We start from the raw sequence: 22,122 nt of genomic DNA on the forward strand, positions 1-22,122 counted from the left end.
GAAAGATTACCTTTCCAGTGCTGATGTGACTGCCAGGCAGCTCTCAGGGGGTTTAGAGATGGCACTGTCCACTAAGACTGACGATTGGCCTCAGCAAAAGTGTGCTATACATCTGAGCAAGCAAGAGCAATGGTTTCACGTCTTCAGGCTCCCATGAATTTAAAAAAAATACCCCACCAAATGGTGACAACCTATTTGATCTCAGATGGCTCGAATATGTTCCAAAAGGATTTATTCCGAATTGTACACAATATCATCTGTAATACACTGACACAGCTAGCCAGAGCAAGCGCACATTTTTTAGCCAAAGTGATGAAATACGAAACTCTGACAGAAGTAAATCTGAGCAACAAGTGAAGTAGATTTGGCCAAGTTATTCCGTCAAAGGAAACAAATGCTAACAGGTAAAATTGTGGTTAAAACATCATTACGTTGCCAACAGGGACCACCTATTAATAACTTTGTTGAGAACATTATCAGGGTTTACATGGTTGCTGGTAATAGGGACCATAACAAAGCATACACTTTTTTCTGCCACCGGGATTGTATTAATTAATACCAAATTCCTGTGGCTTAGGCTGGGAACGCCAACGTAATTATGCAAGCATAAGGTTTATGTAAGCATTCTAAATTAACATTGTTAAGAATCGTAATGGATTTTCATTCGATATAAAACAAGTGCTTGGAAAAAAAATACAGTCAGTAGCAATTTGTTATGCTAGAATAGGCAAAGCAGAGCTTACTCTGTCGTACACTTGAACCGCGGAGCATTTAAGCGAGAGCTCACTATGAGCCACTGTTCAGATGCAATTTCTGCATTTTCAGTTCTTAAAACTAAAATGGACATGTCTGGCCAGAGTGGTGTCCTGAAAGTAGGTCAAAGTACCCATTCAAGATCACTTGTGCATTGGTTTCCTAGCAAATTAATCTACCCACACAGATATATGCAACATGTCTCCTGGCAACAGAGAGGCATAAGAAGAAAGCTAAATATATTAATGAGGTAGCTTAGACCGAGTAACTGCAGTTAAAAGTTTTATTGAACAAAAGAAGGTAAAACATGGTAGTCTGAGTTCACTGAGCAAAAAGCAGCTCTCCCGCTGAAGCTGCACTTTGTGCTAAATAACCTTATTAACTGAGACTATACAGAGGACATGGAATATGCAAGTTCTCAACAGCAAAGGAGAAAAGGTAGATTAAATTTCATCTGATGGAACAATCTGATCAAATTTAGTGGCTTACATTAATGTTTCTAGCCCTTATCTATCCCAATTCAGTACAGGAGTACAACTGGATATACAGCTGTATTGAATTCCCATTTGTTAATCGTTTATGCTCCCCTTACAAGTGGAAGCAAATACCAGGGGTGAGAAAAAACAATGAACTAAAAAACATTAAGTCATCTGTTTGAATCGAGTCAGGGGGAAAAAAAAGCCTTTGATGTTATAAAAAATCCTGGTCTGCACAGGGTCCACTCATACAGCATTAATATTTTTAAAATGATGATTTGATTTCTCCTGTCTGCCTAAGAAACTCCATAAGCTCTGAACACACCCACAGAGAAGGGCAGGTGCACAGATATGTCAAAAATACTCTGTGAAAAGAGAGGGAGGTAGCTCAGGCCTCTTGGCAACCTTTTCTCCTCATTCGCGCGGGTGCAGGCTGCCTCCCTTTAGTATCTGCAGTTGAAGGTGAAAGGAAGAAAGACGCCGGGATCTGAAGTTGGGCAAACAGTTCCGTGTTGGTTACAGTCCCTGCCAGTTTGATTTATTGGACTTCCTAATGTAAGTGGTAAGGTACCTCACACCCAGCACACAACACTGAAAACGTACATAGTTCATACATTTTATGCAGACGAGCTCTCATTTCTCTCTGTGGAGTACATTGTGGTGTTTTTGTCTTAACCACTTGATAAACGTTGTAGGCCAAATAGACAGCACGGGTAACGTCCAAGTCCTGTGTTTTTCCCAGTCACTGTACCACTGGCTGTAGGCTAAGCCTAACAGATACTACTGAAGGAACATAATAGACTCCATGATGCAGTGCAAAGGTATTACTACAACGTCGTAAGTCAACAGATGTTTTTAAGGTGCTGAAAGAGGAGATTCTCTAGACGGTGACCCTGTGTTGTCCTCTGGGGGAAAAACAGTAAGAGTGCAGGCTCGAATACCGCCAAGTGATTCGGGCAGATCAAAGACCTTGTGCCACTCATCCTTTTCTGGGTCGTATTTCTGGACTATTTCCACCATACAGCGATTATTCCATGAGTATCCTCCAACAACGTAGATTTTATTTTCAAAGACGGCAACTCCAACATCACTCTGCCCACGGAGCATAGCAGCAATTGGAGTCCACTGGTCTAGGGTTGGTGAATAATATTCACAGCTTAGAACATCATCATAATCACTGGTCCCTCTAAAGTGATTTCCACCAATAACATAAAGCTTGTCTCCTACAGTACACATGCAATGCAGGCCTCTGACCGTGGTCATCGGAGCCTTCTGAGTCCATTTATCCGTGTCAGGGTCAAAGCACATGAGTTCCTTTTGGAAAGTATCATGGGTAATTCCCCCTAAAGAAACAGACATTAGTCAGTGATCCTGACCTTTGAATAAACAGTCACTGCAAAAATGCAAGCTCTGTCCAACTGAAATGTGTATAACTGCTGAAGCGATGAGCTACTTTAGGAAGAAGCATGCCAAGCGTAGGACTTTAAAAAGCAGGAAGAAGGCACTGGGGGGTGGTGAAGTACTCCCAGACCCCGCCGGCAGGGACCCTGCTTGGAGTGGCTGCACTGGGAAGGCCATGACACTGCTCAAGCACACACAAAACACAGCCCATGGCCTCATCCCCATGCTCTTCACTCGTATCGATTGTCAGCCAGCATCCATCTGTCTGCAGAACCGGCACTGCAGGGACCTGTACAGAGGATGGCAGAGGTCCTAAGATGCCGCTGAACCCTCCCTATGAACTGAGCTGAAGAAACACACGTTCAGACGATCCCCCTTTATTCATGCATCTGAAGGAGGCAATCTGGGCCTCGAACAACGCTACATAGGTAAGGTTGATTTTCAGAAGACAGAAAATAACTGCCTTCCTACCTGACTCTGTGCTTCCTGAACTGGCCATCTCCTTCCCATTTAATTGGGTTGCTGGGGTTAAGATTAAAGAGCCAGCCACAGCTTGGAGAAATGCAGGTGCATTTCACTGCTCACCATCCCAGCTACCACTGAGATGTGCGCTAGTGTGTCTTTTACTTGCTTTTCCAACTGACAGGCAATGGCCAAGTGTGCCTGAGTGACCCCAGAAATCCAGGGGGTCCCATTACCATCACTTTGGCTGTGCTAGTGGACACAAAGAGACAGATAACTAAGATACCCTTCAAAGCATGCAGAAATGCGAGAGGCAGTCCATCTGCTCCTGATGCAGCTTCCTACAGAATGTATGAACTTATGTAAGCATGTAAAAATTAGTCTGAAACTCAACCGGTGAACACGAGTTTCCATTTCCATCCACTAGACAGATCAGCTGCTTTAAGATGATGCTTTCCCTTTGACTTGGGTATTATGTAACAACATCACAGGTATATAAGCAAAAACTCAAGTAGAGGGCTAAAACCTAATATTAATTTGATTTAAAAAATTATCTTGCAAAATGGCAAATCCCTTATTTTGGCCAACAGCCAAAAACTTCCAAAAATTAAGAAACTTCCTAATAATAACTCAACCTATTGAAGCCAGCCTTTCATGTCCAGGCTCAGTCTATGACTATCAAACCAAATGTCCCAAAACATCTCTCAAGTTTTTGGTCAAACAGCATTGTTAGAGTGGTTGTAGACAACACAGTGGACAAAATGCACAGGTTTCAGCTCCACTGTGGTCACAGGAAAGAATCGTGCTACTGAGGCCAATGGAAATTGTGACTCAAAGGTACACATTTAGAAGGAGCACAAGGCAAAAATCTGGGCACAGAGTCTAACGCACTGCACTACTTACAAAACATGTATGGGGTAAGAGGAGATCATGTAGGGACCATATACTGATTTGGCATGGAAACTTCTTCACTACAGAATAAATAACTGGGAGGTCTGACACCTTGCTATCTCAGGATATTTGCTGCTCCACTATTAATTAGAGGATGAAAGTTACTTAAAAAAATAGTAAAAGTAACATACTGTGGCTGACCTTAAAATATTTCCTGCTGTACCTAAGATCAGTAGATAATGCTGTCTCTTTATTCATAGCATTATCCCGACTTTCCAGCACTTACTGAGGTAATCAAGCCAAAATGGACAAGTTTTTAATAGCTTCTCCTGCATGACTGAACCATGTAGGTGTTTGAGCACAGCTGTCAGAAAAATCCTACTCTGAAGCTTAAAGCATGCAAAAGTCTGCAGTGCAATTCAAAGATGCTTAAAATGTGAGGATCTATTAACAGGGGTAACCATCTAAAACTCTTTTTTGGAGGGTGAGAAATATATGTTATTTCACCAGTTTTGTACGAAAGACATGCAGCATGCAGACATATGACATGCAAAGAATAATTCCTTTTGTTTTCCTTCTGCCTCTGTAGGAAGAAAAGCTGTGTAGCTGAGCACACCGCGTGGACACATTTTGTTCAAATACTTATACGAATGATTTACCTGAAATATACATTAATCCCCCATACACTGTTCCTGCATGACCATAGTGGGGCTCATTCATTTTTGCAACATAGCTCCATTCATTCATTCTTGGATTGTAACATTCCACTGTGGCTGTTTAAAAAAAACAAAAACCAGAAAGAATATAAAAAGCATTAGATTTGTGTGTCGCAATTTGATTTTGAGTTAACAATAGATGCTCATATAGTCATAAAAAGGCAGCATATCAGTGAAAACTGTTAAGGATGGAATAAAACTTCAAAGGTATGGTCAGATACTACGTCTAGTTAAAGGCATCACTAAACTTCAATATTTCTGTCCTGCAGGAGTAGCAGAAAAGAACTTTTACCCGTGTTTCGCAGTACAGGTGCAGCTTTATCTGCCACATCTCTCGGATATCTTGCTGAGGACACACATTCACGCGCACACACCCACAAACACACACACAGAGCAAAAAGAAAAAGGAAAAATAAAATTAGATGCAACTGCTTTTCTACTTCTTCCTCTGATGCTAGGCTCTTGTCCAACTAGAAATGGTGCAAACGTGAAACATGTCTGCTTATGAGAGGGGATTTGAAAAGATTAGAAAATCTTAAGCCCCTCTGTCAGTTTTTTTTTTCCCCAAACACATCTCCTCACCCATGCACAGATGATTTCAAAGCAGCTTGTTTTTTCTTTCCAGCTCTGTATTAAAATGCTTTTATGCTACCCAATGATCACCTGCAAGGACATTGGGCAGACTTGATTTACGAATTTAACATCCCCTTTGCAATGACAGTTACCTGCTACCGTTACAGCCATATCTTGCGGCATGGGGCCCTTCACAGACACAAGCCCAGATGGCTTTCAGGATTCAAGCTGTAGCAGGACACGGAGCAGACTCCTACTGATATCAGTGGGCAGCCACGTGGGTGAAGGCTACCCTCGGTGCCATCGTCTCTGGGGACTGAGGCCTAATGAAGCATTTCAATGGCGCAAGGATCAGGGCAACAATACAAATGCATGACTTGTGAATGTAATAGATGCTTTGGAGGACACTGCACTGTATGATAAAGAAACTACAATTGCGTTTCCAAGGAGAAATAAGCTTGGAGAAGATGCTGGCTGAAGACAAGCTGACTGGCTCAACAATGAAGTTCTAGATTTAGATGGCCAAGTAAAAGCCACAGAGGTGGGCCTAGGAGAAAGGCATGAAGGAAGTATTCAGAATAGCAGCCTGAGAAGAACAACAGGAGACATGCCCAGGTGCTTCTGGGTGTTGCATATCCCTTAGTATCGTGATGCTGCAGCACAGGATGAAGATGCTGACAGCCCATGCTGATGCAGCCCTGAAGGAAAGTTATACCTCAGTATTACAGTCCCCTCTTACAAGTACCACTTTCAAAATTCACACGCATGGGAAAAGAAGTACACCTGGTTGCCGAAAGGTATTACGCAAATCCAGGGTTTTGTTCAGATTTAGACAAGTGCTGAAAATCCCAGCCAGGTCTGTCTCTCCAGCCACCTGTGTGATACACAGCTATTAGGCTTGTGTGAAGCGGCTAGTATTTGCTTCGGATTCAGCCGATTCGGGAGGCAGCGATTCGATTCAGTGTCTCAAATCACTGTCTCAAATCAATTCTTAGTATTCATGGATAACTCAGTGCCATAACAATGAGTACAAGGACTATAAAAGACAGTTTTACAAGTACACAGACTTTTAAATAGACCAACCTATAAGACAAATATCTTTGTGAAAGCACCTGAGAACTGAAGGCCAGATTCTACTCATGTAAGGTCCCAATATACAGGACACGAGGCTCCCTAAATTGAAGTTAACCACTGCCGAATGAAGAGCCTCTCTCTCTACTCTTACAAAACATGATGTGCCATTTTGTATCTCCAAGCAGTCACAACCCTCGCTCTATACAACATCAAAGATAAAACTTCCAGCACAACAGCATCTTGGACAAGTGATTCAGCTGAACTTAGGTGCAGAGACACATGGCTGTCTGAGGCAGGTGCTATTATATTCCCCGGCCTGCAAATACTGGTTTGCACTGAGCAAATGGTTATGTCGAAGGGAAGCTGACAGTGGTACTGGATGTAGGACACACATCCCAGCATAACTTTCTCCACTGCAAACTTATTTTGGACTGCCTTTGAAGTAATCTCATGCCAGGGAATAGCATTTCCTCTGCACATCCCATTTCAGCTCCATTTATCCTCTGAAGTAGATTATGAATACTCTAGATTAAGTGCGTTCTACATCCACGTTCTTAAAGGGTAATTTATCAGATATCTTTCCAATACCAGGTGCCTGATGCTTGCTGCAGCCCAGAGTCCTCTCTTACATTTCTCATGCAAGAAAAGACCAAGACTGATGGCTTAACTTACGAGTCTGAGAAGGATACAGGTCAGGAATCCATAGCTGCAGCATGCAAGATGCTCAGATTCACAGGTATGGTTTTGTAAGTCAATTTAGGTTTATGAAAATGATGAAATACCAGGAACCTTAGCCTAAAATTTTTGTTCTGGGGTTTGTTTGTTTTTAGCAAGAGTCCCCTAAATTAATTGCTGCCAATGGTACCAACTCTTTTTGAGGAACCTTGCAGGATGGAAAAAAGTGGACACCAAACTAATTTGAAAATGGAGGTAATTTATATAAGCTGTAGCGTGCCTTGCCAAGTCTCCAGTATAGAAAAGGCAGCCTCAGATGATTATCTCCTAATACTCAAATGATTAAGATTCAAGTAAATCAATCCTTCATAAAAACAGCTCCATAATAAAAATCCTTACCTGCTGTTGTACCAAAATTAAACAACTCTGTGACTCTGTAAGCAGCATTTATAAGACCATGAGTGCACACATGCTCTAGCACAACAGAGCCCAGCCTTTTGGGCAGGCTTGCCACAAATTAGCCCTGCACACTCCCATGCTGCTCTGATCCCCTTCTTCAGTCTGCTGCTCTGCTTTCTGCTCCCTAGCCTGGCTGCTACCATGCTTCCCTGTAGATCTGTTAAGTGCCACACATGGAAGCTGCCCGTGCCACTTATGGCACCCCTGCTCTAACAGGTTTCATTTTCATATGGCCCAAAAGAAATGACTCTGTTTCGTGATGGCGCTCACTTAGATGCACCAAGATGCGCTCACTTAGATGCCACAGTCAAACAATATACATTAGTCCTTATTTCCTTATATAAGCTAATGCATCTAGGTGCACAGGAACACCACCTTGGCCTTTTAGGATTACAACTTTAATAGTCGGGGGGTTTTTTCCTTTTAAGTACAAAATTCAGTTTTGCTCTTCCTAAAATATAAAACTTCGAAGGCTCTTGGGGAAATTTAAGTATTAGTAAGTGATATTTATTCAACCAGGTTCTTAAAGACTTTGCACTTCCCTATACAACTTAATTTCCATCTTATTTCCTCAAGTGCAGTTGATTTCTTGGGGTTCTGCCACAGTCATGTCAGCCTTATATTTATTGCACTTTGCATGACTAATTTCTAGCAGTTGTGCCAATATGAGTTATTTGTAAAATTTTCACTCAATTCTCTACCCAGACATTATAGAAAACACAATTTTCTCATTATGTCTCTTTATTTAAAGTTGTCATAGTTAATTTTCTTGTTAATAGGATTTTAGGTTGGTTAACTACTACAAGCCTTTGAAACAGAATTATCTGCTCAATGGATGAAGGCATCCCGAATTGGTAAGCATGGGATGGAAAGGGCATCGGTGACTAAACTGATACCATCTGGAGCCAAAAAACATTTTTTGTTCGTATGGTGCACACATTTACACTCTAGACTGCCATGCAGCAAAGTCCAACCCTACATGTTGCTAGGGTTATTCTTACAATTTGCCTACTTTTTAAATGGACAAGAAGGTAGCTTAACCATTTACCTTCCAATCAGCATATCAACAGCACCAAGTTTATCAGTCCAGTTAACTAAGTGAACAGTAAGTAGGGATTATCCCTTATAGTTTTCTCCCTGCATTTTCCTGCATGCTGGAAGGGGGAAATATTTTTTAAAAAAAGAGCAAAATTCTAGAAAATCATCAAGGACAAAAGTAGCCAATAATTTACACAAGATAGAAGCACAAGTGAAAATTCAGCTAGTTGCCCACCTCCCCTCGTTCTTTTTTCAACCCACACAGCAACAAGTCCCATAGGCGGAAGGGGAATGGGGTAGATTTAAGGCATAGAAGAACAGGTAATTTGTCAGGGAATGCCTTACAGAAACTACAGCCATAATCAGGTTATAAAACTTGAACTATTTGAGAAAGAACCATCCTCAGCTCGAGAATTCCAACTTTCTGGTGTGGTACTATACTTTCCGATCAACATTTACACAGTTCACGTTCATTTTGTGGGGAACACAAACATCTTGAAGATCACATCTGAAAACCTTGCATTGGCTCCCACTCAGATTTTTAAAATTAAGTTTTCTAAAAGATTCTTTTTTCAATTTAATTGGAGTGTAGTTACCATCCTTGTTTTCCATGCATGCTGAGTCCATTACTGCCTCTCAAAGGTCCCCACAAGAAATTCAGATATTCTCCTCTCCTTACATTGCATCATGACTGGATATCAGTGCAGGCTGACACATCATCACACAGTACAATAATGCATATACAAGTAAGCCAAAATCCCAACTTTGTGGCAAGACTACACACAAAATCATAGCGATGGGAGAACTCCAACTATGTGGGATTGGCATTTTTTTGGATAAGCCAACAGAGCTTTCGGGGTACCTGACAGGCACCTCAATTTTTTTCTCCCCCTTCTTTCCATACCCTTTTTCTCACACTTTTTTCCAGGTCCATCTCTACCTTGTCCTATAGGACCAGCTCTCTCGAGCATGCTTTCATTCTGCTGTCCCTTCTCTACCCTTTCACCAGCCACATTCCACTTCCACGCATGGCCCAACTGGGCACCGCCTGGGCTTTTGGCAATTAAAAAAAAAAAAAAAAAAATCAAGTCCTTACAGAATCCCTTTGTAATTTTAGAGAAAGTGAGGTGTTAATGCCTTGACCAAATTCCAGTTCAAGGAACTTTCCCTGTGGGTTTCAAATGGGTTATTTTTCCCCACTCCATGTGGATGTGCTATACTCTTCTTCCAGTGTTATGCATGTTAAATAGCTGCTACTTTACCACTGCTGAAACAGGCACATCTGGCTTGGAAAGCAACACCTACGCAGCTCTCAAATGTTAAAGCTTCTCAGAAGTGTTTTGAACGTGTTGGTTAAAGGACCCCAAAGCAGTGGTGTTTTTTGTTAAACTGGTACGGAAGGCTTTTTGACAAAAAAAGGACATTTATTTTAATAACTCTGACCCACAGGCCCTGGACCTGAAGTATCTGGAAAGTTATCCAGCCTAACAAGAGTAAGCTGAAAGAATTCAGTATCTCTGCAACTGGCAGCGAAAGTTGATTTTTATTTTTTTATTTTTTGGAAACTTGTTAAGCTTTTACATTCATATCACATACAACAACTAAAAGGCTGAGATGAGTTTGAACCTAAGGGCAAATTCCATAATGCTGGCCCAATGCACATTCAACCTCTTATTTGAAAAGCTAAGTTTTTCATATTTCACAGGCTTGGGGAATTTAGCTAGATTTCATGCCTTTAAGCGGTCAGCTTTCGTGAAGGGAATAATGAAAGTGAAAAAAGCATGTTGTTTGGGCAATTCATGGGAGGAGAAAACAAATTGCTTCCAAATCAAAATCCTAGAGAGCCAGAAGAGCAAACACTTACACAGTGCTTTCCATGCAGAAAGAGCCAAAGCATTTTACCAGCTGCGTGGAAGTCTCATCACCAGTTTAACAATCTGGAGTATCTTTAAAAAATGTGTGAGAGCAGGTAAAGCACACTGCATGCAACTGAACTGCAGGGAAAATTTAGGGCAGGAGAGCCTCAAGTAAACTTGCAGGAGAACATCACACCTAAGGCCTGCCCTACACACAAAAAAACTGCACCAGCTTTGAGTAATGGTGTTATTGTACACCAGCTAAGCGTCACCACTTTGTGCAGTAGCAATCTTGTTTAACCCCGGCTTTTACAGGTTCCGCTGGCATTAAAAATATATCAGCACAAACTAAACTGATAGCTGATTTTTAAAGAAAGAGATCCCAAGCAAGCTGAAGTGATTTAGTTAAACTGATGCAAGTCAGGCTGGTAGTAGTGTGCAAACAAGCCTAGTCTTGCAGTTAAATGCCAAGCAACCTTGCACAATGAGTGACCAAGATGTTGGCATTAAGCACCCTCCAAAGTAAGCTGCCAATCCAATAACATCTGGCTCCTTCAAACCTCTGGTACAAGGTCCGAGTTACTCCCGAGGGTCATACACTGAATTCAAACCAACTCAGGAGGAAGCTACATGTTCTTTGTAGCAGCTCCCACGGACATGTCCGAGCGCTTTGCCTGAAAATACAATGAGACAGTGGGCCCCACTACCATTAAGGATTATTCAACTATCCCAGTATCCAGCTGACCCACGTTACAACTAGCAGTAGACATCCTCCCCCCACAAACGAAAAATCTAAAATGAGCAAAAAGCAGATGACAAAAGAGCTTAGCTTTTCCGGTGAAACAAACTAGCAGATAGAGATCAATCAAAAGATCATTTTGTATTTTAAACTTTGCCCCAAAAAACAATTTATACAGAACTCTTCAGTAAGGAGTATAAGCATCCTATGGTCTTTTCAACATAGTCTATTTTCAAACTGGTGAACAAATTGCTCTTAGAGCTTTCGGTATTCCCCTTTAAAATTATAGGGAATTATTTTAAATTAACTGACCTTCAAGTACCTAGAAGTATGCTTTGGGTTATTCACAGAATAAATTAAACAGGTTTTAGTTTAATAACAGTAATCTCATGTATAAAATCTAATTAGTATATCAGATCCACCACTAAGACTGATGCTTTAGCTGACTCACAGGCAGAGATTGATGTTATGACTGCTGTTTGCATAGCAGACCAACAAGAGATATTTCCTGTCCATGGAAGATCACGATACAACAGTTTGTATAAAAGTCTAATTTTTTTAAGAACATTTTACTGGTCAACATAAACTGTTTCACCACCTTCACATCCAGCCTCTCCACCATCAGGACATAGTCGACTAGCACCGATTCCCATAGCCCATGATAAGCATGTGCTATGGGGGGGACACAAAGAAAGAGGACACCTTTTTGCAAATTCACTCATTGTGGAAAAGAAAAACGTATATATTCCACAACTCCATCACAATGCAGATGTGTTTTTAACGCAGGAGGGAAATCAAAAACTGCCTCACGTGGCTGCCGGGACAACAACGTGACAAGTCACATGGACTGTCCTCTTGGAATGAGCCACCAGCAAGGAGCTTCTAGTGAAGATAAGCTGTTCTGACACTATTTACACAAGATAACAAATAAAAAAAGAGAAAGGACTACATTGTTTTTGCACAGTATGTGCACTTATAGAGCCTTAAGCTTTTACCATAGTTTGTATGAAGGTAGACAAAGCAACAAGTTGCTGAGCACTATCAATTTAGCCATAAATCATGGAACTGTTGTATAAGAAAGTCAAATTATTTTAAAGTTCATTTTATAATATATTTTAAAAGCCAAAGAAGCATTCTAAATGTCACACTTTATGCCTCATTGGACAAATCAATTCTACTACTCAAAACTGAGTTAGCTTCATTAAAATAACTGAAAGTCTAAAACTCTAGTTCTATATACTAGGGGTGTGTGAAACAGGCCCTATTAGATTCGGATTTGGCCCAAATCGGGGAGAGCAATTCAATCCGTTGATTTGGATCACTGTCCCTACAGCAATTCGGCTGAATTCGAATCTGAAGATTTGATGCTGATTCAGAGAATCAGCGATTCAGACACAGACACAGCTTTAAAAGTTTTTTCTACATACCTTGAAGTACAAGGTGCAGCTTGTGAACACTGTGATGCTGGGGCGGATGGAGCATCCCACAGGGGCACAGGGTGCCCTCCACGTGCTCAGCAGCAATCCCAGAAGTACTTCCGTGGGGTTCAAAAAACATTTAAAGCTGTCTCTATGCCTGAATCACAAAATCTTTCTGAATCTCTCTGAATCGATTCAGAAGATTCCAATTAGATTCGGAGAGATTAAGGGGTCCTCTGATTTGATTCAGATTCGGAGAGTCGGCCACCAAATCAAGCTGAATCTCCATCAAATTGAATCGGGGACCAAAGCTCTGCACAGCCCTACTAGATACCTCCCAAAACAGAAGTCTGTTGTATGAGTGGGAAGCGTGCTGCATATATACAGATCTGCAACATTCAGATAGTGAACAAAATAAAGATAAATAGATCCTGGATGACAAAACAATCAGTTAATTTATTCAGTTTAGTAACAAAGACGATACTTCAGGACACTGGCAAACCTACTGCAGTCTACTGAGTAAAAATAATTTTAAGATCTCACTACAAAGATGCATCTTGCTGCCCAGACTGTTGAGGATGGGGATGTAGGAAACAGAGATATTATTATGCAACTCAGAAGTGTGGAGCTCAATCCTGTATCTTACTGTATTGGTAATACACAGATAGACGTTACAATTCAGTGATGGCAAGGATTTCTTTGGGTGGTATCTTTTATTGGACCAACTGTGTAGCTGGGATAAGACTTAGACAAGCTTTCAAATGCAAGACCTTCTTCAAAGTTCCTAAGAAATCCTTGCCACTCATATAATCTCTGGATCATCACAGCTACACTGCTCTTCCGTTACCAATTCAGTAAACACACTCGGAACTCTTCATAAACTATGACCACCACTCATTTTTGGAGGAAAAGCTAATTAACAGAGGTCTCACACCTTTGATGGACTAAAGCTGTGGCTAGAACATGTCTGAACTGCTGCAGCTGCACGCAGCCACGGCTTTCCAGCCAGAGGGTGCTGCAGGGAGCAGAGGATGTCTCCAGAGCAGGTGCGGGGACAGCCAGCAGCAGGAGTCTGATGCGATTTGGATGCTTCAGCCCCAGACTCTCCTACCTCTCTCTGGAGGGGAGAGGTAGGTCCCCCACCACCCCAGAGGGCTGGAGTAGGCAGGATCAGGGATTACAACTCAGAGGTTATTCAGCCTGCAGAGTGTCTTCCCATCCATTTTAGGGAAGGGAAGAGTAGATCACTGTGGGAAGCTGGAGGACCTATTTAGTTTTTGTTTTTTGGGTTAAGTAATTAAATTATGATTTTTGGCATGAAGAACAAAGGTGGGGGAGGAGAAAGAAGTGATGCAAAATCACCGATCATCATGAGAAGTAAGATGCTTAACCATGAGCCTGTAAATACACAACAGTCTAAATATGTTCTGACAATCTCCATCTCGCTGATTATTTATTAGCCTGCCTTTAAACCACAAACACCTTTCAAAATACTGAAATTCCAAAGTAGCCACTGCAATTTCAGTATGAAATTCACATTTTTTAAGTTGCAACTTCACAGCTTTCCTTTAAATAAAAGTATTTCAAGGAACATCCTGATCTAAATAAAAATGCGTTGAATTATTTTTATTTTACACTGTAAAGGTTACTAAATCATGTGTTTATAAAGCAACTGCTATACATGGAAACAGCTGTTAAAAAGTTTATGTATATTGGCATGCTAACGCGTCTTCAATCAAATGCAAAACCCTTTCTTAAAAAAAAGTTTTACAAACTCAGTCTAAGATTCCACAAGCATTTAGTGATAAGTTGTTTTAGATCTTATTAAAAGATAAGGATACTGGATACTACACAACTAAATTAATGTCACTTTTTCCTGTAAGTTATATTCTGCATACGTACAATTACTGAATTTCCATAGCTTACAATGGAAAGAAATAGCTTGGAAATGAGATTTTTTGCTGACAAAAAAAAGGGTGCAGGGGAGGGAGGGAGCCAAACAGACAACCACTCATACATTCCAGGTAACACACACTTACCTAGTTCACCAGCTGCATTTCGACCACCAACTGCATATAAATGTCCTTTTAGGGCACTTAGGTGGAAGAAGGTGCGCTTTTCGTTTAAAGATGCAACTTGCATCCACTTATTATAACGAGGATCAAATCTGAAGACTGTGTCAACTGCTGTTTTTCCTTTTGTGTCATAATTGCTCTGACCACCAACTACATAAAGAAAGTTTCCAATCACAGCGATGCCATGCTGGTATCTTGGTGCATCCATGGGAGCTAACGATTTCCACTCGTGTGCCTTTTCATCGTACATCCGTAATTCTTTGCTGACAACCAGCTGCTGCCTTAAAACTCCCCCCAAAGTTACTAAGTGAGTACTATCTGATCGAATGGCAGTTCTCTCTGACTGCATAACCGGTTGCATGTATGGCATCATTTGGTAGTTGCTGGCTTCCAAAAGCAAATTCACACAGGTATTGTCAGTTCTCATGAAATCCACTGTTTGGACATAGTTAATAAGGTCCTGTGGGGTCATCAGTGGAAATCTGATGTTCTTCATTAGCTTTGCAGCATATTCCATTCGAGGCTCCTCATACCGTAGCCAGCGACACGCAGCCTTGAAGAGTTCGAGTTCAGTGCAGTGCTTAAGGCTATTACTTGAAAGCACAAAGGCAAGACGCTCAAAGGGGAGTTTCACAAATTCACCTGTACTTAATAATGCAGGGAAATTCTTCAGGATGAAGTTGTTAACGTACTTATCCACTTCCGTGAGATTGTACGTGTTGGCGATCCTCCCAACCTCAACACAATTTTCTAAAGAAACCTAATAAGTGAACGGAAAGATGAATCAAAACCACTTTCTCCTAATTTGACATCTGCATGATAATACACAATTTAATGAATGCTATAGAGAAACAATAGCCGCACCATCTTGCAATACTCAAAGTGATTCACACGCAAAAAAATATTCAGACCAATGTGTACATGACTGTAGAAAGAGACACAGTAACTTATCTCCAGTTTGGAAGGAAGGAAGGAACGAGACAAGTAGCAAATGCATGTATTAAATATATCAGATGTGCTATAAAATGATGATACACTGTAGGTAAAATGCTCTAGAATAGTGAAGTGTTCTGTTAACACTTTTGTAGTTCAGAATTGGAAAATGCGGTAAAAGGAAAAGTGACAAATTCAAAAACTGAGTGAATCATCATGTGAATTGGCCTCAGGAACTCAACACAATCCAGTGCCCAGACTGCTACATTATAACTTACTCATTAATTTCCTTGGCTATAAAAACCCTTGCACTTGGTGAATTCTCCTCTATTCCTAACCTTCCTTTCAAAACCAGTACCCACGCCCACTCAACAATTATTATCCACTGTTCTTTAAGATATATTCATGTATGCATGATAATAACTGTTTAACCAGGAATAGATTAAATATTGTAGTTAAGAACTTGGTGATCAGACAGGTCACACCTTGTTCTGAAGCACAGACATATCTAACAATGCAAAATCGCCTCCTCAATATAAAGTGCCTACTGTAAAAGGAGATGCTGGCGAGGTCTACAATAGCGCACATTTGATGTAATCTATTTTTAACTGCTTAGATATATTCTTTATAAAATATTAATTATGCACCATAAGCAACGTATTCAGGATCAGTTCATTTTAAAACTTTCTAATAAAGAACATGTGGCGACTGGGAAAAGTAATTATGCATATGATTGCAGCCATTCATTACCATGTAGTTTCCTTTCATAAAAGCCATCAACCAAAGGTGATGTTTTAACACAAAGCATCACACTGCAGTTTCACTTTCAATAGGTCGCTTAGTTTCATCTTCCCTACTTCCACTTCCCAATGCCTACTGTCAGCTCTGAAAATGGCTATTTGTCCACAACAGAAACAAGGAGCTGTCTTTGGACTTGGCTTATTCAGGGAAGGGCTCTTCATCTCTTTGCATCTACCTCTCCAAGCAACACCTGTGGCTTCTCAAACCGTCCCAATAAGCAAGTGAGTATGATGGCAGCCTAGTAGTTACAGTACCCACCTGGGACAGGGGTAAACTCAGATTCTAGCTCTGAAAGCACTTCCTGTGCGTTACATTAACAAACACAGATGATCCTGGCAGCATGGCCTGGAAGAAGCCCAGTATCCTCCTACCAAGTAAGTCTACTAACCACTTGGCTGGAGTCATGCCGACTCTTGCAGTCTCTGGCCAATGAGTCTTCCATCTTTTCTGCAGCGGTCCCATTTTGACTTGAAAAGGAGTGGTCAAAACTGCTCCCAATCCAGCATGACTTGGTGGTGAGTGTACTCCCCTGGGAAGTGGGAGCTGTGGGTTTGAAACCCCCCAAATCAAGGAAAGAATTAAGTCTGGGTCTCCCTTATCCTGGGCAAGCACTCTAACCATGACACTAGGGCACCAGCACTCACTCCTCCACTCCTGTTTTAAACTAAAGGAGTGAACACTGCTCAGTCCTTTGTAAGAGAAAGCACAGGTAGGCACCTTTAGCACTGCCTCCCTGCATCCCTGAGGGAGAAGTGCAGATGTGGCAGATCTGTGACTCACATCCCTGTCCTCAGCATTTCCCAGATGATTAACTCAAGGTGTCTGCACAGCAAGCTTGCTGACTCTGCATGGCTCCCAGGACAGCACGCTGGCTGGTCCTCACCCCAGGGCTGGAGGAAGAAAACTTGGACACATCAGCAGCTTAAAAGACTTGGAAACAGGCCCACAAAGGCTGATATTTTGGAGCCTCACTCATCATTTCTGAATGCTTGGGGGTAGGAGGACTGCAATGCCCCAGGTGAGTCCCAGAGGACATGGGCTTTCTCCAGGACTCTCTTCCTGTCAATAATAAAAGAATTATATTGGGAACTTAGTTGCGTTTACTCTTCTCTTTTACTGTTTCAAGTGGAGGGGGGGTCTAACCAATGTGTAGGTTATTTCCAAGTTATAACACTGCCATTCAATTATCCAAAAACTCTGCAAGTCTAGTTGCTGCAGCGGTGATGGTAGCTTTTGTTCATTAGGATCCAGTTTAAGAATAATACATCAGTTCTCACGGGCCAGTGGGGAGTCACCAGATGATAACCTTCATTCATATGCCAGGATGCCTTCACAGAAGTGAAAGACTCCATAGTCTATTAGCCTCCAGGAATACACATCTCTGTAATCACTTTTTAACTCTATAAATATGTGGCAAGCTGGCAGGATTTACACTAAATCATATATACATGGATGAAGTTTTTTGCAAGTCTTTGAAAAATGTATAAACTCCTTTATGTTAAAAATCAAGTATATTACTCTGTATATCTTATAGACTCTGATGTTTAAAATTACAGCTCTAAATTGATTGATTACTTGGTCCAAATTGAATCTGTTGTAATGTCAGCATATGTCAGACTCTGGAGCATTTTGATCAGTTATTCCCAACCCACGTTCATGGACTTGTGCAAATTTCTGTGCTTGGGTTGCTAGCAAATGAATTCCCTCATTCACTTCCATTCTGATTAAAACGTTAAATGTTTTCTTAAAAACTACTTTCCTTGCCAAAAGTGCAATTTTTGTCAATTTTACTGCACACTGAGATAGCTATCAAATTACCAGGCTACATTATACTGCCCAGAATAATCCTAGTTTGATTTACAATTATTGTTTTCTAAAATATAACTTGGCTTGAAGATGAAGAAAAATGACTGACAAACAGCAAGAAATCTAATAATGACTAGCACAAAAATGTTCAAAAATTGGACAAGTTATGGTACAGAAACGTAATTTTTCAGATGTTGCTTAGATACAAAGAAAGATATTCTAGCATTTCATTTAAATGGTAATTTAAGTTGCTTTTCATTTTCTGCTGGTCTACTATACCTATGATACACACAAAACGTTAGTTCTGCATGACAGCGAAGAGCCTGACGCTCATTATCAGGCAAAGGAGTAGCCCCAGCAATAGTCCTAGCACCCCCTTTGGAGTTAATGGAAGAGCTGAAAGGCAAACAGCCTCCAACAAAGTGCAAGATCTCTTTTGCAGAAGAGCTTATTTCTAGCAAATATATCTTATGCTCAAGCAGATAAAGGCTATAATTGGGCAAACAGATAAGCAACCCCACTGAGAGGAGCGGAGGGACAGTTCATACCAAGTAAACATTCCTCACTTTTGACGAGCACTGCTAACAGCAAAATAGTTTGTTTATAATGTTAACTTCCTACCAAGGGGCTGAAACTTTCAGTAAACACTGGGAAGCACTTTTAAAAGGAGCACAGCAAGGTAGCGGCGGGTGAAGGGCTGCAATATGTTACTGAGAAAAGTAGTTAAAAGCTGGAGAAAGAAGTCTTCTCCCTTGCTAAAGTGGCAAGAAGATCCTTTCACAGTTGCATGGCTTAGAAAAGAGAAAAAATGGTAGAGAGCTCCAACAAGTACCAAATGGGGGGGGAGGGGGAAATCGTATCCAGGTATAGAAACTAAAGATGGACAAGGGAACAAAAGAACAGGTATGAGGGCTCTGGGGTTACTAAAGAACAATACGTGATAACTGGGGCATAAAAATCTTAAATCCTCAGGCCCAGATACTCAATGTACTTAATGACCAACTCCCACCTGTTACAATAGGGCAAAAAGCAGCTAAAACCTTTCGATGCGGTATACCTCTGCACTGAACTTAGGATCATGATCTCAAGGTCTTTTCCTCCCACTTTTTGTTGGGGCTGCCATGTAAAGGCACCATATGCACATTATGGAAGTTCGGGGATTAGAGTCTGGTCTATCCTTAGCCAGGTAGACCACTTACAACAGGCATTTCCATCCCCTAAGAGCTGTCAGCTTCAAAGACCACACGGTTTTGCTGTACGGCTCGCTCACCTGGCACAATGGTTAGATCTCACACTCCCACCAAACCACCCAACCATCCTGCTCCACTTCAGGCTTCCTCACCTCGCTCCAAGCAATCCTGAGAAGAAAAGCTCCTATCCAACTTTGAGACCTCCTTCCCTCATTGAAAGTACTTACTGCAATGCATAAAAGACCTATCATTTGTTTCATTGAAGGGAAGGCTAAGACGATAGTTTTCCTGGTTTGAGGAACACTCTGTTTAACTAGAGGATGATGCATCACCTACTTTAATACAGCCTATGTTTGAGTAATGTAACTTTTTTAGCTAGATTTGTCATTTTGTGCTCTGATTCAAGCTGCAACAAAATTTGCCATGTGTACCCTGTCATTCAACTCAGCCCTGCAAAATACACTTTCACAATTTTAACTGGCTATATACATTTAATTTTATATCTTTAACCAGCTCTAATTAGTTGCAACATTTCTAGAAAACTACAAGCACTTAATACCAACACAAGAAATACTACAGACATCTTACTAAAGCTGTATTAAGGTTTTTCAGTGGGGAAAGGGACTGGCTTCTTACAGGATCTACAAACCTAAAAGGAAGCACTAAAAGAAAGCCTAACTATCACAATTAAGGTATTTTTTTGTCATTAGCATACATTTATGATCATCCTTTTATTCAATGTGTGTTCCTTTTTCTTTTTTGTTCTCCCTTGCTCTTGGTAACCGAAAAGTTGATTTATTCTGGCTTGGGTTTGTCCAAGTCATACTGCAGTCACTGCAGCACAGACGTACCCCAAATAACTACAGGTTTGCCTTGGAGATCTCCTGCCTAAATATAGACATGCCAACCTTGCTCAGCTTATGAGATGTGGAAAAAGTCACAGGCCAAGACAGCTCTGCTGCAGAGCAGATCTACGCAGATTATTAGAACAGTGAGCTCCTTCGGTTGCTGACAAGTCCGATGTTACAGAGTAATCCTCAAAAGCAGATGTAAAAAAATAATTTTAAAAATTATTTGGCCATTGTTTATATTTGAGTTATTGCAATTTTAATTTCACCTTTAACAAACTTTAAATAATGCCCATACAGATCCCAAAAGGTATCCTGACATGGTATGTTTAATTGTGCCATTGGATCATTATTTTTAATCGATTTCATGGAATAACAAACTGTAGAACTGCCCGATCCACTTCCTAGTTAAAAAGGATTACGGACATCTCAGCTTGTAACAGTCTTGCCTTTGCTAGATCCACATTTCAGAAAACAGATGCAGGTCATAAAATGTTATATCTCACTGTTTTTACACAAAAATCAGCTCTCACATTATGTTTATACCTGGCTTTATAAACATTTATTACCATTTCCCTACACTGCGTTATGAAGGCATGTAGTTACTTCGTGCTTTGCATAAAGTGACTAATAATTAATACATCCTAGATCTGTTAAAAGAAAGGTATGTTTCCAACAAAGGTTAAGTCGGTGCTACTTTGCATGCCTCGCTCGACTCAAGAAAGAACAGCAGACTTATGAGAAGTGCAAGTTAAGAATGGAGTGAAACTGGTATAACGTGATGAACGTCGAAGTTAAAAGTGAAGTTTTGTCAAAAGTAATGTATTATGGGTAATCTTAGGAATGAAGAGTAACAAATACTCAACCACTGCTCTTTATGCAAATCCCTCTCCCTTTCATTCTAAATGCTTTTGGCTAGCTTTTGAGAAGTGTATGCAGACAATTAACATTAAGGCGGCAAACATGCTTAGGCAGTTTAATAAACTAACTAGACACAAAGGAAAAGAACCTGAACAAGGAAAAGCTTTTCTGAGAAAACATCCTAATAAGATTAATTAGAGGACGAGACAGCCAGTTTAACAAGGGGGGAAGTAGAGTCACCCTGTCTCAGAACAGCATTTCTCTTGTTCAGCTACACTCAGAAAAAAACATCAGTTATCCCATCTTTCTTCCAGCAGAAGCCAAACCTGAACAGATTTACAAAGTTCCCAATTGTTAGGGTTTTTTTAAATAGTGTGGTAAGATGAGCGAGAAAGACAGAAACATTCAGCCTGCAAGCTGAAGGTCTTTCATTCATCTTTACATCAGGCACAGCCCGATACAGACAGCTTTCTACCAATTTAAACGTTTTATTTGAAGGTGCAATAAAGAGCATTTACTAAAGGAGTTAAATCAGTATATACAAGTTTATACTGGTATACAGTATCTGTATACATGGTATAGCTTGTCTCTAAATTAGGAGAGTAGTTCACAGCTGCACCACTGCACTCCACACTAAGTGTGCTGCTTTAACTGTTTCATGCATTGGCGGCCTCAGGATTAACGACACCAGTTTTTAACCAATGTGTAAAACAGTGCAGGCACCCTACAGGATCCAGGTCCGATTTGTAAATCTGGAAATGAGCAGAAGTGTTACACAGCAAAGCCCTGAGGTCTGCAGGATCAGTAAGAAACATTCAACATTAATCCTTTGGTTTTAAAGAACCTTACAAGAAATGTGCAGCTGAACTGCTCAAACTAAGTACCTGGAAAGATTAAAATGGGTAATTTAGATTCTAGAATAATGTAGGGAGCAAGCTAGAGCGAGATAAAAAGGAGAAGATATTTTCTTTATTTGTGTTCCTGGTTCGTGTGGTTTGTGTCCCTCCCCCCCATTAATCTTTTCCCTAAGGGCCCTTTCTCCAGCCCCACAGAGGGTTTCCAGAGAAACACAATACA

At 40.8% G+C, this 22,122-nt stretch overlaps 1 protein-coding gene across 10 annotated transcripts in view; it reads right to left on the reverse strand.

The window, feature by feature from the left end:
• Positions 1 to 1,022: 1,022 nt before the first annotated feature.
• Positions 1,023 to 22,122, reverse strand: part of KLHL13 (kelch like family member 13) — a 107,585-nt gene continuing 86,485 nt past the window's right edge. For all 10 annotated transcript variants that reach the window (XM_019536384.1, XM_019536380.1, XM_019536387.1 and 7 more), the window contains 3 exons: positions 14,571 to 15,366; positions 4,643 to 4,756; positions 1,023 to 2,572 (listed from right to left, as the gene is read on the reverse strand). In XM_019536384.1, the coding sequence (XP_019391929.1) occupies positions 2,085 to 2,572; positions 4,643 to 4,756; positions 14,571 to 15,366 (1,398 nt within the window). In that variant the 3' untranslated portion in view covers positions 1,023 to 2,084. The remainder of the gene's footprint in view (positions 2,573 to 4,642; positions 4,757 to 14,570; positions 15,367 to 22,122) is intronic.

This window comes from Crocodylus porosus, unplaced genomic scaffold (assembly GCF_001723895.1).
Source record: "Crocodylus porosus isolate Cpor-Errol unplaced genomic scaffold, CroPor_comp1, whole genome shotgun sequence".
NCBI lineage: Eukaryota > Metazoa > Chordata > Crocodylia > Crocodylidae > Crocodylus > Crocodylus porosus.